At 42.5% G+C, this 19,132-nt stretch overlaps 1 protein-coding gene across 1 annotated transcript in view; it reads right to left on the minus strand.

Annotated features, from left to right (window-relative positions):
* The window catches only part of SOX5 (SRY-box transcription factor 5), a 343,282-nt gene that overhangs the window by 245,237 nt on the left and 78,913 nt on the right, over window positions 1-19,132 (minus strand). Inside the window, exon 4 of the mRNA XM_075855646.1 lies at window positions 973-1,180. Within this exon, the coding sequence (XP_075711761.1) occupies window positions 973-1,180 (208 nt within the window). The remainder of the gene's footprint in view (window positions 1-972; window positions 1,181-19,132) is intronic.

Here is a 19,132-nt window from a genome sequence, read left to right on the forward strand (position 1 = left end):
GTCACCCCTCCGCCATCTCGAATACGTTACGAGGAGGGGGGGGTCGCGCTCCTGCCGTGGGTGCACTCCGTTCTCTGCATGTAACGACACGGCTGATTGGCCGTCCCATGACTCAGCCGCCTCGGCGTGTCGCTCCACGTCTCCTGGTTTATGTAGAGAGTAAACAGAAATGTGATCCCGGGTGTTCCCTTCTCGTGGCCGGAGACGATGCAGCTGAAGCGCCAAAGTATTGCAACAGTGTGAAGAAGGTACACAGGAGCGGCGCTCCGCCGCGACCCCGGCCACCGGAGACAATGCCAGCGCCAAACAACCGCACCACAATGGGGATTAAATCACAAGTATGAGAAGAATGCGGAGGAACTGCCCCAAGTGACCACCAGACGTCCGCACTGTTTACAATGGCGGCTCATTAGCATAAAGTGCCTGCGGCTACAAGAAGGAACACGAGGTGCAACCGCGCCGAGAACGAAAACTCACCCTATAGAAGCGGGAAACTCGTGTGCCAACTAGATCTCAGAAGATCAAGATTGGACTGATCTTAAAGGGGAACTCCATCCAGAAATGAAGAATTGTATCCCCCTCCTATATAGGCCCCTCCCCCGCACATCATAAAGGTGCTGCACTCCCCTTATTCGCTTATACAGGATCAGAATCCCCGTGACAACTATTTTCCCACGCTACTAGATGGGTGTCAGCAGCCACCATTTCCCTACACAGGCATCGCTTGTCAGGTGCAGACAGTCATGTGACCATTTAGCTCCGCCCAGGGCGATTTAGCGGCCGGATAGGACGCACCATGGGAGGTATAAACGAAAGTATAAAATAAGCGAATCATCCGCGGACTCCGTTATCGGCTCAGTCAGAAACATTGGTTTTCGCTTTGCAGTGATTGGATCTCATCTCCCATCAAAAACCATCATCGCTACACGCAATAGCGCCAATTCTGCTTAACGTCCGCCATGTTGGCCTTACCTTCTGGCTCGCTTTTGATCAGCTCCTCCATTTTGCGTTGCTTCAGTGTGTCCACCACGTCTGCTAAGCTGCCTTTACGCCTTTCAGGAGTCCCCAATGCGTTAGACAGGGATTCGCCACTTTGCCGCCCGCCTTCATCTGCCTTCAGGGGTGAGGTAGCCGAGTTTTGAGGGGCAAATGAAGAGACCGCCTTATTGCCGTCTATATCCTAGAGAGTCAAGAGGAAAGACAAGACGTCAGGGTGTAAAGAGAAACAACCGTAAAAAAATCATCTGCACAACCGCAAGCCCCTCCCACAAAATGGCGGCGCATTGTAACTCTACTAAAAATATGGCGCAATCGGCGCGGTGTAAAACACGTCATTCATTTACAGCAAGTCGAAATCCGTGGAGGCGTAAACTGCGATGTGTAGATAAATATAATGTCAGCATTGAGCGCAAATTTTTTTTAACAGATCGGCGCCATTTGTTTTTTTCCGCAAACAGTTTGATCTGCGACCGCCATTGTAATTGATCATTCAGCCTTTAATATGTAAATTAACACTTTGTAACAAATGTACGTAAAAGAATCGAAATAAAATGGCGGCCGATCGTCCGTCTCTTAAAATGACATTCAGCGCAGAGACGGCGAGATTATACGAGGTCCGGGGGTTCACAGCGCCTCCATCTGGCTGACAGCCGCAATGAATGAGCCCAGAGCTCCGATCCCGCCCCCCCCCCCCTTCGCCGTATCTCCACCATTCCGGCAGCTCATCTCCGAAAACTAAATTAAATTAATGATTGCGACGTGCCGGCCGACGATAGACCCCGTGTCCCCCATATTAGGCTCATCCTAAATGGCAACCCTGTAATTGTGCCACTTAGCCGTATCTAATTGAAAGTGACAGCGGGGGAGGGGAGGACGAGGAGCGGGATACAGGTGAACCCACCAATAACACTGGGGAACGGGCTGCGGCCGACCAGGGCACACACATTTTATGGAAAAAAAGCGTCCGGCGCGGAGCACACCAATAGATCGCGAGGAGCCAGCGCCATTTTTAGGCCCCGGAAAAAATAAAATAAAAATTACAAATAAATATTATAGGAAAAATAAATCTAAAAACGTATAAAACAAAACGATCACCCCTCCCCCACGTATCGTGTAAGTAAGCGCCAAAGTGATTGATTTACGAGCAGCGGATTCCGCAGCGACTGCCCGAACCGTCTCCAGTCATAAAACCTGCGGAGACGGGACCTGGAGCCGCACAGACCGCAGCACATTATAATACCGGGACTGGTGCGGACGCAAAATCTCACAAAGTAGGGATCATGGGGGAGGGGGAGGAATCTGCCCGTCCTGACACACGTCCCATTGAAGAACATTACAGTCATCCTCCTGAAGTGGCTGATAACAGGGAGCAATAGCCTGAAGTGGCTGATGACAGGGAGCAATAGCCTGAAGTGGCTGATGACAGGAAGCAATAGCCTGAAGTGGCTGATGACAGGGAGCAATAACCTGAAGTGGCTGATGACAGGAAGCAATAGCCTGAAGTGGCTGATGACAGGAAGCAATAGCCTGAAGTGGCTGATGACAGGAAGCAATAGCCTGAAGTGGCTGATGACAGGAAGCAATAGCCTGAAGTGGCTGATGACAGGAAGCAATAGCCTGAAGTGGCTGATGACAGGGAGCAATAGCCTGAAGTGGCTGATGACAGGGAGCAATAGCCTGAAGTGGCTGATGACAGGGAGCAATAGCCTGAAGTGGCTGATGACAGGGAGCAATAGCCTGAAGTGGCTGATAACAGGGAGCAATAGCCTGAAGTGGCTGATAACAGGGAGCAATAGCCTGAAGTGGCTGATAACAGGGAGCAATAGCCTGAAGTGGCTGATAACAGGGAGCAATAGCCTGAAGTGGCTGATGACAGGGAGCAATAGCCTGAAGTGGCTGATAACAGGAAGCAATAGCCTGAAGTGGCTGATAACAGGGAGCAATAGCCTGAAGTGGCTGATGACAGGGAGCAATAGCCTGAAGTGGCTGATGACAGGGAGCAATAGCCTGAAGTGGCTGATGACAGGGAGCAATAGCCTGAAGTGGCTGATGACAGGGAGCAATAGCCTGAAGTGGCTGATAACAGGGAGCAATAGCCTGAAGTGGCTGATGACAGGGAGCAATAGCCTGAAGTGGCTGATAACAGGGAGCAATAGCCTGAAGTGGCTGATGACAGGGAGCAATAGCCTGAAGTGGCTGATGACAGGAAGCAATAGCCTGAAGTGGCTGATGACAGGAAGCAATAGCCTGAAGTGGCTGATAACAGGGAGCAATAGCCTGAAGTGGCTGATAACAGGGAGCAATAGCCTGCATTCAGAGGTGTTCTAGGTTTCATGCCCCTTTATAATGATATTCCGTCCAGGTTAGTTTGGTAAATAATGTGACTCCAACCATGAAATGAGTAAAGAATAGTTGTCACAGCCCCGCCCCCTGCACAACACGCCCTAGGTTCTGTAGGAAACCCCTCCAGGAGCCGCAGCAGAGCATCATGGTCCTGGGCGTGGCTTCCTGTATAGTGACATGGATACAAATTGTAACTATATAAACACTGTGTGAATGGAAACTTTTCTTAAAGGGGAACGCCACCTAATTGAGATGGTGAATCTAAGCCGTGGACTCGCCCATGTAAAGATCCCTTGGATCTCCGCGGACTGTTAACCCTTTTGATGCTCCTTCTAGATTTCCAACAATAAAACTCCACTGAAATCAATGATCGCAAATACGACGAGGGAGGCGCCAAGTGATGGAAACAGCGAAAGGGTTCTGTGGCTCTACGGGAACACATAGAGGTGGAGTGCCCCTTTAAAAATCATTGAAACATTCTGATTGGCTGACTCTGCAGACTTGTCACCTATACACAACGGCAGCCCCTTAAAGGAGAACTCCCCATGATGGAAGTGATAGTAGGGAACCTCTTTATGGCACTTTGTCCTCCGTATCGTCATTAGTTCCTAGCGGATCAATAAATGGAGTATCGGAGCCCCCCCACATGGCGGCCCGCGCTGTGCGCACTCGTAAAGAGCCCAATGTGCGATGAAGCCGCAGCTTTTCGCTCTCGTTACCGCACATTGGCGCCGGGGAACAATAGCGGTTGTTATGGACGTGAATGGTTCCATGTAAATCAGCGGAGAATTAGCAGGCAGGTATCAGTCAGTCACGCGACACGGCGACGCGGCCACGAAAGTCGCTGGAAATCCGTTCATTATATGCAGCGAGATCAAACAGGGAGCTCATAATTAAAAAGCTCCTATTGAGCACTTAGACTCTCGTAACACACAGAGCGAGCGCACAAAGCGGACGAGCGGCTCACAAGAGTCACTCTCCATCTCTCCTAATTAATTTCATAGATTTCCTGCTCATTCAGCCTCGGATTTATATAGGAGCCATAGACGGCGGCGCGTTCACTCCACAAAGGATCAATGCGGGCGGAATCTCAATTAACACAGCGCGGTTTACTTCACGACGCGCTAAACACAATGTGTTAATAGAAAGAAAATCAGAAAGGAGTCACTGATCAAAACACGATACCTGGAGCGCCGCGTCACGTCCGGGGAGCGCCAAAAACGGCGAGCGTCTTCTAGAATATTCACGTGTGGACGTCGCGGTTTATACGTTTACGTGTCATTATTTTGTCTGGAATATTGTAAATCTGTCACTTTATACTTCTTGTACTGATCTTGAGCGATGTCATACTCTAGTCACATCCAAAGCTGCATTCACAGTTCTGCTGATTGGAAAATGGAAACGTACCGTGTATGGTGAGGTAGCAGCTGAGCGTTTTGTGTAACTGTCCCATAAGCTCCCAGAATGCACTGTTCCCCGATAATAAGAAACTAGTAGAATTGTGAATACAGCTCTGGGTGTGACTGGAGCAGCTTGCTCAAGATCAAGAGATTTGCTTTACAGCAGGCATCTAAAAAAAAAGGAATGATTGACTCCTATAGAGGAGTGTAGTGAGCATGCTCTGTGGCATGTGCAGAGGTCACTGTGCAGGGAGATGGGGGAGGAGCCGATCTGCCCCGATCATCTATGGTCAGTGGTCTGATCCTGTGTTATCTGCCGCCAGTATAATAGGGGTGTTACCTTTATTATAACCCCGCCCTCTGATGTTAATGAGAGGATTGATGACCCTTCCCCCAGTGTACACAGCACCAGATGAAAAGTGACAAAGTATTGATCATGGGGCAGAGAGGGTTCTACACTTCCTGTCAGTCATTGAACTGGAAAACACCAATTTGGTGTTACATAGGACTGCAGGTGACATCTACTACATTATCTGTACTCAGAGAGTTATCACTGTGTTATCTGTGGTGTTACATAGGACTGCAGGTGACACTACTACATTATCTGTACTCAGAGAGTTATCACTGTGTTATCTGTGGTGTTACATAGGACTGCAGGTAACATCTACTACATTATCTGTACTCAGAGAGTTATCACTGTGTGTTATGTTATCTGTGGTGTTACATAGGACTGCAGGTAACACTACTACATTATCTGTAATCAGAGAATTATCACTGTGTTATCTGTGGTGTTACATAGGACTGCAGGTAACATCTACTACATTATCTGTAATCAGAGAATTATCACTGTGTTATCTGTGGTGTTACATAGGACTGCAGGTAACACCTACTACATTATCTGTACTCAGAGAGTTATCACTGTGTTATCTGTGGTGTTATATAGGACTGCAGGTAACACTACTACATTATCTGTACTCAGAGAGTTATCACTGTGTTATCTGTGGTGTTACATAGGACTGCAGGTAACACTACTACATTATCTGTAATCAGAGAGTTATCACTGTGTTATCTGTGGTGTTACATAGGACTGCAGGTAATATCTACTACATTATCTGTACTCAGGGAGTTATCACTGTGTTATCTGTGGTGTTACATAGGACTGCAGGTAATATCTACTACATTATCTGTACTCAGGGAGTTATCACTGTGTTATCTGTGGTGTTACATAGGACTGCAGGTAACACTACTACATTATCTGTACTCAGAGAGTTATCACTGTGTTATCTGTGGTGTTACATAGGACTGCAGGTAATATCTACTACATTATCTGTAATCAGAGAGTTATCACTGTGTTATCTGTGGTGTTACATAGGACTGCAGGTAATATCTACTACATTATCTGTACTCAGGGAGTTATCACTGTGTTATCTGTGGTGTTACATAGGACTGCAGGTAATATCTACTACATTATCTGTACTCAGGGAGTTATCACTGTGTTATCTGTGGTGTTACATAGGACTGCAGGTAACACTACTACATTATCTGTACTCAGAGAGTTATCACTGTGTTATCTGTGGTGTTACATAGGACTGCAGGTAACACTACTACATTATCTGTAATCAGAGAATTATCACTGTGTTATCTGTGGTGTTACATAGGACTGCAGGTAACATCTACTACATTATCTGTACTCAGAGAGTTATCACTGTGTTATCTGTGGTGTTACATAGGACTGCAGGTAACATCTACTACATTATCTGTACTCAGAGAGTTATCACTGTGTTATCTGTGGTGTTACATAGGACTGCAGGTAACATCTACTACATTATCTGTACTCAGAGAGTTATCACTGTGTTATCTGTGGTGTTACATAGGACTGCCGGTATCACTACTACATTATCTGCACTCCTCTACTTTTACTCCCGACCTTCCATAGACACTTGTTGAGCACTTTTAGGTCAGGATCACACCCACAGTTTTGATGTAGTTTTTGGCTCCGCCTCTTTCAGCCAGATACGGCGCTGGACAGTCTTCACTTCCTTCTCTATTGGTTCCACTTCTGGTCTTGGCTGGAAAAATTATTCCATAATATATGTGGTCCTGGCCCGAGTGATGCAGCCGCGACACGTTCAATGACACATCCAGCTCTGCTACATCGGACTACAGACGGCGCACCTATAGACTGGACTGTATAGGAGGCGCTATTTCCCGGAGCCGTTGTCTCTCAGCGTCACTTTGTATCTGGTCTGTAGCGTCTCCTCCGATGGTGCGGCCGCGCTCGCCGCCCTCAGCGCCTGTGATCACCCACATACATATTAATCACCCGGGAGAGGGAAGAACGGGAAGAAGAAGCGGAGTCTTAAATACCATCTCTCCTCCAGGCTGCGGTTCCTCCAGATGAAGAGGTCAGCCCCGTTCAGTCCTGCGCTGCCGCGCTAATTCAGTATGACAAGATAAAGCCGTAATCTGCGCGGTGCGAGCCGTAAGCCGCCATCCACCCGGGGACACGCTCCACTCCATCCCGCTGTATATCACTTTATACAATTGCCGTGACAAAGCCCCTGAGTTCTCTTATGTAAATCTCCCTCGTCCTCTGCCAGTCAGGCAGGCGGCGCGCTCCACGGACACTGTATTAGCATGTTAGTCGCCGGCGCCGACCGCCCTCCCTCCGACAAGATGTTTAGTATTCGGATAATCCATTGATCTCGCGCTTCCCTATCGGCTTGGAATTCTCAATCTGCCGTGTTGACTTGACAGCGCCGGCACATAAAGCCTCGCGCGTTTCATGTTTCCGGAGATTTGGAGACTTCTGGGTCTGATCGTATTCAAAGGTTTTATCGTCTCAGCGCGAAGATTATCCTGAACCTCTTCACGGCGGCGCCGCCACGTGGAGCCGGGTGATGATGGGCCGGGGAGCCGCGCCGTGGGGGGTGCAGGAATTTCTTGGACTTGGAGGCGCAACGGCTAAAGTTGAGGTCCCCGGCACGTTTTACTTCCCTCCAAATCCTTCATTTACACAATCTATACTATCAGCTTTTGCGCTTACACTAGCTCCGCCTACTGCGCCACATTAGCAAATCAAAAATGGATTCCTGGAGTAACGGACGATATGAACATGTCCAATCATGTATTTATTGTACAATTAGTCTGTACAGAAAAGAACAAAAGCGTTCCGGCGCGGCGCACGCAGCGTTAAAAGTAATAGCGTTTTGGCGAATATTGTGCGGTAGAAGTTGCCGCCACTGCTTCGGTCTGTGTACGAATAAGACAACCAACCATCAGATCCCATTGATGAGGTCACCGGCTCTGTGGAGAGACGTCGTCTGGGGGATTTCCAGATTATGTGAGATCAGCGCCGCGCCAAACCTTTATTATCCACAGACGTCAGTGACCTGCTCCACGGTCGTCCAACCAGAAAAGGAGCGGACACGACCGCCATTACTGCACGATTCAGATATTGGAAACCGAAGGATATAACAATCTCGCATCATCAACATCACAACCACTATCATCATCATCACCACTATCAACACCGCCACCAACACCACCGCTATCATCACCACCCTCACCAATACCACCAACACCACCGCTATCACCACCCCCACCCCTGTCACCACCCTCACCACTACCCTCACCGATATCATCACCACCACCCTCACCGATACAACCACCGCTATCACCACCCTCACCACTATTACCACTGTCACCACCCTCACCGCTATCACCACCCTCACCGATACCACCACCACTATCACCACCATCCTCACCGCTATCACCACCATCCTCACCGCTATCACCACCCCCACCCCTGTCACCACCCTCACCGATATCATCACCACCACCCTCACCGATACAACCACCGCTATCACCACCCTCACCACTATTACCACTGTCACCACCCTCACCGCTATCACCACCCTCACCGATACAACCACCGCTATCACCACCCTCACCACTATTACCACGGTCACCACCCTCACCGATACCACCACCACTATCACCACCATCCTCACCACTACCACCACCATCCTCACCGCTATCACCACCATCCTCACCGCTATCACCACCATCCTCACCACCACCACTACCGCCACACCCCCCACCGCCGCGACCCACTCCGCTACCAACACCGCCCTCACCGCTATCACCACCGCTACCGCCACGCCCCCCACCGCCGCGACCCACTCCGCTACCAACACCGCCCTCACCACCGCTACCGACACGCCCTCACCGCTTCCACCACCGCTACCGCTACCATCCCGCCACCCACACCGCTATCACCCTCACCACCGCCACACCCCCCACCGCTACCACCACCCTCCCCGCTACTGCCACGCCCCTCACCTCCGCCACCCTCACCACTATCACCGCCACAGCCCTCACCGCTATCACCGCCACCACCACTATCACCACCGCTACCGCCACACCCCTCACCGCTACCACCCTCCCCGCTACCGCCACACCCCTCACCGCTACCACCAGCCTCCCTGCTATTGCCACGCCCCTCACCGCTATCACCGCCGCTACCGCCATGCCCCTCACCGCCGCTACCCTCATCACTACCACCACCCTCACCGCCCCCTCACATATTCAGCCCATTTTCCGGCAGTGATCGGGGGCAGTCAATGTTGCGCTGCCCCCAGTGTGGCCAAGAGACGATCGGATATTGAGACCCCGGGATCCGGCGGTGATGAGGTCACACGGCAGACATCGTGCCTCGTCCACCCATCACCGCGGGTCACATGATCAGAAACCCGTCCCATGTAAGGGAAGCTTTCCTGGAGTTCTGAACGGCAAATTCCCCTGTAATGGAGCAATGAGAGTGGGAGATCAAATCATAAACTAGCAGATCTGGGAAGCTGGGAAACAGCCTTATAATCAACCAGCGGGTGTCACCAGTACAGCTGCCAAAGGCCTCGTCACCCAGCTTTCCCAGATTCCTGAAAGACACGCTGCCTAATTGTGGGATAAAGCGGAGGATGTTCAGCTCACAACTTCCTGATCCCATACAGATAACAATGTATCCAGCAACAATGTAACAAAAGATCCCAACCGCCCTAAAACTAAAGAAACACCCGCACCCAGCTTTCTGCCGACCCTGAATAGTATATGAATCTTCATTATTAAGTAACATCCCCCCTGTTCCCCCCGCAACTTCCCTGCCTGTGTAAGTGTCAGTCTTCACTGTAGTTGTGACATTCTATTCAGGATGATCAGATAGACACAGCGGCACTGATCCTGGGGACAGCGGCTACATGTGGGGGGCAATCCTAAAACAAAGGGGTCACAGCCTCCAAACAGCACCGGGCCCTCAGACGCTTGTTCAGAAGCTCCACGCGTTTCAATGTCGTCTTTTTGCGTTTGCTGGGAGTCGAGATCACACGATGAACACCACAAGATGGAGTCGCCCCTTTAACCGCGACCCTATGACCCCCGGAGCAGACGCGACTTTAGCGCCGGAATCACTGCTGAAAATGTATACAAACTCTTCAAAAACTTGACAGAGACCGAGAAGTCATTCGTCCGTTCCCTTCGCAGCGACCCCCGCGCACGGGAACACGGAGTCATTTGCTTTTCCAAATTAAAAGAGCGCTGGAGGCGAGCGGAGGATGGGCTCAGCCGGGCAAGTAATGTAGGCGAAGGACGCAGTGATCGCCAATGACCCGCGGCGGAATCAAGATCCTCCGAAGAGAAGAAACTTCCTGCTGCGGTTTCCCCACAACGGAGACGCTCGATGATGCGACACATAAAGGAGCGGGTGACGAGGCGGGCGCTTCACGTCTAGATCCCCTCCCCCGGTACATACGAAGCCTTGAGTCGTCCTCTCCGGTCATGTAGCAACTAATAGTCACCAGTGCAGCGCAACATGAAGAAGTCACCCAACTTGTCCAGACTCCTGAGAGGCAAACCTGCCTAATACGGCCCCAACAATGTGGAGGATGGAGCCATTCAGGAGGCGGGAAAAGCTGGGTGACCACCAATATGGACAATTTTACGGTTCTCCATGGGTGGCCGCACGCCTATCCTAAACTCCTGATAGTTATGGCAAAATACGGATAGGGGGGGGGGGTATCTCCTCATAGTAAAACATTCTCCATTCAGGAGTCTGGAAAAGCTGAACAACAACAACTGCCATATAACCCGCTCTCTGAGATTCTGTTTATAGATAAACACCCACCCCCTGTATAACTAACCAGATGGTCACTGGGAAAGCTGGGTGACCATCGCCTGGGCGGCCATATTAGTCATCACCCAGCTTTCCAAGAAACAGATCTCCCACAAACTTCTAATAATCCGCCCATTACATGTCCAATCAGGCAGCAGCGGGCGCGGCGGACTATAAAACCTTCACATCTGCGGCGCTTATCATCAGGTATCAGTGTCATTATCGGCTCTGCTATGCAAAAGGAGGTAGTGACTAAACTAATGCCTGAAAGTAGACAGACTCCAATGAGCTCCTGAGATGGGGCCCTACAGTATAATGCCTGAGGGGGAGGGTGTGATCACAGGGGCCCTCATTAAAAGGGCCAATCCCGGCGAGAGATTCCAAGAAATAAAGATTCCAGAAACTTTGTTTAATTCTTGTAAACAGATCATTGAGATAAATCTACAAACACGACCCGAAACTCAGCCGAACCCCGACATCTCTGCAGGACCGGCCCACTGTCTGCTACACTTTCTGTTTCACGGCATCATTTTTCAAGACCTCTGCTTGCTGTCAGTAAATGGAAATACCTTTTTGTAAGGTAGACCACACTCACCAATTTTATTATAGTAGTTATATTCTTGTATATAGGAGCAGTATTATAGTAGTTATATTCTTGTATATAGGAGCAGTATTATAGTAGTTATATTCTTGTATATAGGAGCAGTATTATAGTAGTTATATTCTTGTATATAGGGAGCAGTATTATAGTAGTTATATTCTTGTATATAGGGGGCAGTATTATAGTAGTCATATTCTTGTATATAGGGGCAGTATTATAGTAGTTATATTCTTGTATATAGGGGGCAGTATTATAGTAGTTATATTCTTGTATATAGGAGCAGTATTATAGTAGTTATATTCTTGTATATAGAGGCAGTATTATAGTAGTTATATTCTTGTATATAGGGGCAGTATTATAGTAGTTATATTCTTGTATATAGGAGCAGTATTACAGTAGTTATATTCTTGTATATAGTGGCAGTATTATAGTAGTTATATTCTTGTATATAGGAGCAGTATTATAGTAGTTATATTCTTGTATATAGGGGGCAGTATTATAGTAGTTATATTCTTGTATATAGGAGCAGTATTATAGTAGTTATATTCTTGTATATAGGGGCAGTATTATAGTAGTTATATTCTTGTATATAGGGAGCAGTATTATAGTAGTTATATTCTTGTATATAGGGGTCAGTATTATAGTAGTTATATTCTTGTATATAGGAGCAGTATTATAGTAGTTATATTCTTGTATATAGGGGCAGTATTATAGTAGTTATATTCTTGTATATAGGGGCAGTATTATAGTAGTTATATTCTTGTATATAGGAGCCGTATTATAGTAGTTATATTCTTGTGTATAGGGGACAGTATTATAGTAGTTATATTCTTGTATATAGGAGCAGTATTATAGTAGTTATATTCTTGTATATAGGGGGCAGTATTATAGTAGTTATATTCTTGTATATAGGGAGCAGTATTATAGTAGTTATATTCTTGTATACAGGAGCAGTATTATAGTAGTTCTATTCTTGTATATAGGGGCAGTATTATAGTAGTTATATTCTTGTATATAGGGGACAGTATTATAGTAGTTATATTCTTGTATATAGGGGGCAGTATTATAGTAGTTATATTCTTGTATATAGGAGCAGTATTATAGTAGTTATATTCTTGTATATAGGGAGCAGTATTATAGTAGTTATATTCTTGTATATAGGGGACAGTATTATAGTAGTTATATTCTTGTATATAGGGGCAGTATTATAGTAGTTATATTCTTGTATATAGGGAGCAGTATTATAGTAGTTATATTCTTGTATATAGGGGACAGTATTATAGTAGTTATATTCTTGTATATAGGGGCAGTATTATAGTAGTTATATTCTTGTATATAGGAGGCAGTATTATAGTAGTTATATTCTTGTATATAGGGGCAGTATTATAGTAGTTATATTCTTGTATATAGGAGGCAGTATTATAGTAGTTATATTCTTGTATATAGGGGCAGTATTATAGTAGTTATATTCTTGTATATAGGGGGCAGTATTATAGTAGTTATATTCTTGTATATAGGGGGCAGTATTATAGTAGTTATATTCTTGTATATAGGGGCAGTATTATAGTAGTTATATTCTTGTATATAGGGGACAGTATTATAGTAGTTATATTCTTGTATATAGGGAGCAGTATTATAGTAGTTATATTCTTGTATATAGGGGACAGTATTATAGTAGTTATATTCTTGTATATAGGGGCAGTATTATAGTAGTTATATTCTTGTATATAGGGGGCAGTATTATAGTAGTTATATTCTTGTATATAGGAGCAGTATTATAGTAGTTATATTCTTGTATATAGGAGGCAGTATTATAGTAGTTATATTCTTGTATATAGGAGCAGTATTATAGTAGATATATTCTTGTATATAGGAGCAGTATTATAGTAGTTATATTCTTGTATATAGGGAGCAGTATTATAGTAGTTATATTCTTGTATATAGGAGGCAGTATTATAGTAGTTATATTCTTGTATATAGGGGGCAGTATTATAGTAGTTATATTCTTGTATATAGGGAGCAGTATTATAGTAGTTATATTCTTGTATATAGGGGGCAGTATTATAGTAGTTATATTCTTGTATATAGGAGCAGTATTATAGTAGATATATTCTTGTATATAGGAGCAGTATTATAGTAGTTATATTCTTGTATATAGGGGGCAGTATTATAGTAGTTATATTCTTGTATATAGGGGGCAGTATTATAGTAGTTATATTCTTGTATATAGGAGCAGTATTATAGTAGTTATATTCTTGTATATAGGAGCAGTATTATAGTAGTTATATTCTTGTATATAGGGGGCAGTATTATAGTAGTTATATTCTTGTATATAGGGGGCAGTATTATAGTAGTTATATTCTTGTATATAGGAGCAGTATTATAGTAGTTATATTCTTGTATATAGGGAGCAGTATTATAGTAGTTATATTCTTGTATATAGGGGGCAGTATTAGGGCGGGTTCACACATAGCGGAATTTCACTTAAATTCCGCTGCGGACACTCCGCAGCGTTAATCCGCAGCGGAGCCGTTTCTCCATTGACTTTCACTTTAATTTAGCAGTGTTCGTTTACACGATGCGTACAATTCCGCTGCGGAGCATAGGCTGCGGAGCGGAATTTGGTGTCCGCAGCATGCTCTGTCTGTTGCGGAGCAGTGGCGGACTGGTTGCGGACTCATGGCGGAATTTCTCCATTGACTTCAATGGAGAGTCAAAATTCCGCAATGAAGTCCGCAGATCTTATGTGTGCTGCGGAGCGTATTGTTTTTACTACCATGACATTTCTTCATTCTGGCTGGACCTATGTATTTCTAGGTCTACAGCCAGACTGAGGAAGTCAATGGGGCTCCCGTAATGACGGGAGCGTTGCTAGGAGACGTCTGTAAATAGTCACTGTCCAGGGTGCTGAAAGAGTTAAGCGATCGGCAGTAACTGTTTCTGCACCCGGGACAGTGACTACCGATCCCAATATACATGTATCTGTAAAAAAACATATAAGTTCATACTTACCGAGAACTCCCTGCGTCTGTCTCCAGTCCGGCCTCCCAGGATGACGTTTCAGTGTAAGTGACGGCTGCAGCCAATCACAGGCCAAGCACAGGCTGCAGCGGTCACATGGACTGGAGCGTCATCCAGGGAGGTCGGGCCGGATGCCGAAAGAGGGACGCGTCACCAAGACAACGGGCGGTAAGTATGAATTTCTTTGACTTTCACTAGGGAAAGTGCTGTCCCTTCTCTCTATCCTGCACTGATAGGGAGAAGGGAAGCACTTTTCCTGCAGTCCGCAGCGGCCAGTCCGCATCAATTTTCTGCACATTTTGTGAAGATCCGCTGCAGAATCTGCAACGCAGATTCTGTGCGGCATTGATGCGGACAGTTGCGGAGGAATTCCGCCATGTGTGGTCATGCCCTTATAGTAGTTATATTCTTGTATATAGGAGCAGTATTATAGTAGTTATATCCTTGTATATAGTGGCAGTATTATAGTAGTTATATTCTTGTATATAGGGGGCAGTATTATAGTAGTTATATTCTCTTATATAGGGGGTAGTATTATAGTAGTTATATTCTTGTATATAGGGGCAGTATTATAGTAGTTATATTCTTGTATATAGGAGGTAGTATTATAGTAGTTATATTCTTGTATATAGGAGCAGTATTATAGTAGTTATATTCTTGTATATAGGGGGCAGTATTATAGTAGTTATATTCTTGTATATAGGGGCAGTATTATAGTAGTTATATTCTTGTATATAGTGGCAGTATTATAGTAGTTATATTCTTGTATACAGGAGCAGTATTATAGTAGTTATATTCTTGTATATAGGGGGCAGTATTATAGTAGTTATATTCTTGTATATAGGAGCAGTATTATAGTAGTTATATTCTTGTATATAGTGGCAGTATTATAGTAGTTATATTCTTGTATATAGGGGGCAGTATTATAGTAGTTATATTCTTGTATACAGGACCAGTTTTATAGTAGTTATATTCTTGTATACAGGACCAGTTTTATAGTAGTTATATTCTTGTATATAGGGGGCAGTATTATAGTAGTTATATTCTTGTATATAGGGTCAGTATTATAGTAGTTATATTCTTGTATATAGGGAGCAGTATTATAGTAGTTATATTCTTGTATATAGGGGCAGTATTATAGTAGTTATATTCTTGTATATAGGAGGCAGTATTATAGTAGTTATATTCTTGTATATAGGGGCAGTATTATAGTAGTTATATTCTTGTATATAGGAGGCAGTATTATAGTAGTTATATTCTTGTATATAGGGGCAGTATTATAGTAGTTATATTCTTGTATATAGGAGCAGTATTATAGTAGTTATATTCTTGTATATAGGAGCAGTATTATAGTAGTTATATTCTTGTATATAGGAGCAGTATTATAGTAGTTATATTCTTGTATATAGGGGCAGTATTATAGTAGTTATATTCTTGTATATAGGGGGCAGTATTATAGTAGTTATATTCTTGTATATAGGAGCAGTATTATAGTAGTTATATTCTTGTATATAGGAGCAGTATTATAGTAGTTATATTCTTATATAGGGGGTAGTATTATAGTAGTTATATTCTTGTATATAGGAGCAGTATTATAGTAGTTATATTCTTGTATATAGGAGCAGTATTATAGTAGTTATATTCTTGTATATAGGAGCAGTATTATAGTAGTTATATTCTTGTATATAGGAGCAGTATTATAGTAGTTATATTCTTGTATATAGGGACAGTATTATAGTAGTTATATTCTTGTATATAGGGCAGTATTATAGTAGTTATATTCTTGTATATAGGGGCATTATTATAGTAGTTATATTCTTGTATATAGGAGCAGTATTATAGTAGTTATATTCTTGTATATAGGAGGCAGTATTATAGTAGTTATATTCTTGTATATAGGGGCAGTATTATAGTAGTTATATTCTTGTATATAGGAGCAGTATTATAGTAGTTATATTCTTGTATATAGGAGGCAGTATTATAGTAGTTATATTCTTGTATATAGGAGGCAGTATTATAGTAGTTATATTCTTGTATATAGGAGGCAGTATTATAGTAGTTATATTCTTGTATATAGGAGGCAGTATTATAGTAGTTATATTCTTGTATATAGGAGGCAGTATTATAGTAGTTATATTCTTGTATGTAGGGAGCAGTATTATAGTAGTTATATTCTTGTATATAGGGGCAGTATTATAGTAGTTATATTCTTGTATATAGGAGCAGTATTATAGTAGTTATATTCTTGTATATAGGGGGCAGTATTATAGTAGATATATTCTTGTATATAGGGGGCAGTATTATAGTAGTTATATTCTTGTATATAGGGAGCAGTATTATAGTAGTTATATTCTTGTAAATAGGGGCAGTATTATAGTAGTTATATTCTTGTATATAGGAGCAGTATTATAGTAGTTATATTCTCTTATATAGGGGGTAGTATTATAGTAGTTATATTCTTGTATATAGGGGCAGTATTATAGTAGTTATATTCTTGTATATAAGGGGCAGTATTATAGTAGTTATATTCTTGTATATAGGAGCAGTATTATAGTAGTTATATTCTTGTATATAGGGGGCAGTATTATAGTAGTTATATTCTTGTATATAGGGGCAGTATTATAGTAGTTATATTCTTGTATATAGGAGCAGTATTATAGTAGTTATATTCTCTTATATAGGGAGCAGTATTATAGTAGTTATATTCTTGTATATAGGGGCAGTATTATAGTAGCTATATTCTTGTATATAGGTGGCAGTATTATAGTAGTTATATTCTTGTATATAGGGGGTAGTATTATAGTAGTTATATTCTTGAATATAAGGGGCAGTATTATAGTAGTTATATTCTTGTATATAGGGGGCAGTATTATAGTAGTTATATTCTTGTATATAGGGGGCAGTATTATAGTAGTTATATTCTTGTATATAGGGGCAGTATTATAGTAGTTATATTCTTGTATATAGGGGGCAGTATTATAGTAGTTATATTCTTGTATATAGGGGGCAGTATTATAGTAGTTATATTCTTGTATATAGGGGCAGTATTGTAGTAGTTATATTCTTCTATATAGGGGGCAGTATTATAGTAGTTATATTCTTGTATATAGGGGGCAGTATTATAGTGGTTATATTCTTGTATATAGGAGCAGTATTATAGTAGTTATATTCTTGTATATAGGGTCAGTATTATAGTAGTTATATTCTTGTATATAGGGTCAGTATTATATTAGTTATATTCTTGTATATAGGGTCAGTATTATATTAGTTATATTCTTGTATATAGGGTCAGTATTATATTAGTTATATTCTTGTATATAGGGTCAGTATTATAGTAGTTATATTCTTGTATATAGGGTCAGTATTATAGTAGTTATATTCTTGTATATAGGGTCAGTATTATAGTAGTTATATTCTTGTATATAAGGACAGTATTATAGTAGTTATATTCTTGTATATAGGAGCAGTAGTATAGTAGTTATATTCTTGTATATAGGGGCAGTATTATAGTAGTTATATTCTTGTATATAGGGGGCAGTATTATAGTAGTCATATTCTTGTATATAGGGGAGTATTATAGTAGTTATATTCTTGTATATAGGAGCAGTATTATAGTAGTTATATTCTTGTATATAGGGGCAGTATTATAGTAGTTATATTCTTGTATATAGGGGGAGTATTATAGTAGTTATATTCTTGTATATAGGAGCAGTATTATAGTAGTTATATTCTTGTATATAGGGGCAGTATTATAGTAGTTATATTCTTGTATATAGGGGGCAGTATTATAGTAGTTATATTCTTGTATATAGGAGGCAGTATTATAGTAGTTATATTCTTGTATATAGGGGGCAGTATTATAGTAGATATATTCCTGTATATAGGGGCAGTATAATAGTAGTTATATTCTTGTATATAGGGAGCAGTATTATAGTAGTTATATTCTTGTATATAGGAGCAGTATTATAGTAGTTATATTCTTGTATATAGGGGGCAGTATTATAGTAGTTATATTCTTGTATATAGGGGCACTATTATAGTGGTTATATTCTTGTACATAGGAGCAGTATTATAGTAGTTATATTCTTGTATATAGGGGCAGTATTATAGTAGTTATATTCTTGTATATAGGGGCACTATTATAGTAGTTATATTGTTGTATATAGGAGCAGTATTATAGTAGTTATATTCTTGTATATAGGGGCAGTATTATAGTAGTTATATTGTTGTATATAGGGGTCAGTATTACAGTAGTTATATTCTTGTATATAGGAGCAGTATTATAGTAGTTATATTCTTGTATATAGGGGCAGTATTATAGTAGTTATATTCTTGTATATAGGAGCAGTATTATAGTAGTTATATTCTTGTATATAGGGGGCAGTATTATAGTAGTTATATTGTTGTATATAGGAGCAGTATTACAGTAGTTATATTCTTGTATATAGGAGCAGTATTATAGTAGTTATATTCTTGTATATAGGAGCAGTATTATAGTAGTTATATTCTTGTATATAGGGGGCAGTATTATAGTAGTTATATTCTTGTATATAGGAGCAGTATTATAGTGGTTATATTCTTGTATATAGGAGCAGTATTATA

Source organism: Rhinoderma darwinii, chromosome 3, assembly GCF_050947455.1.
Source record: "Rhinoderma darwinii isolate aRhiDar2 chromosome 3, aRhiDar2.hap1, whole genome shotgun sequence".
In the NCBI taxonomy this organism is placed as follows: domain Eukaryota; kingdom Metazoa; phylum Chordata; class Amphibia; order Anura; family Rhinodermatidae; genus Rhinoderma; species Rhinoderma darwinii.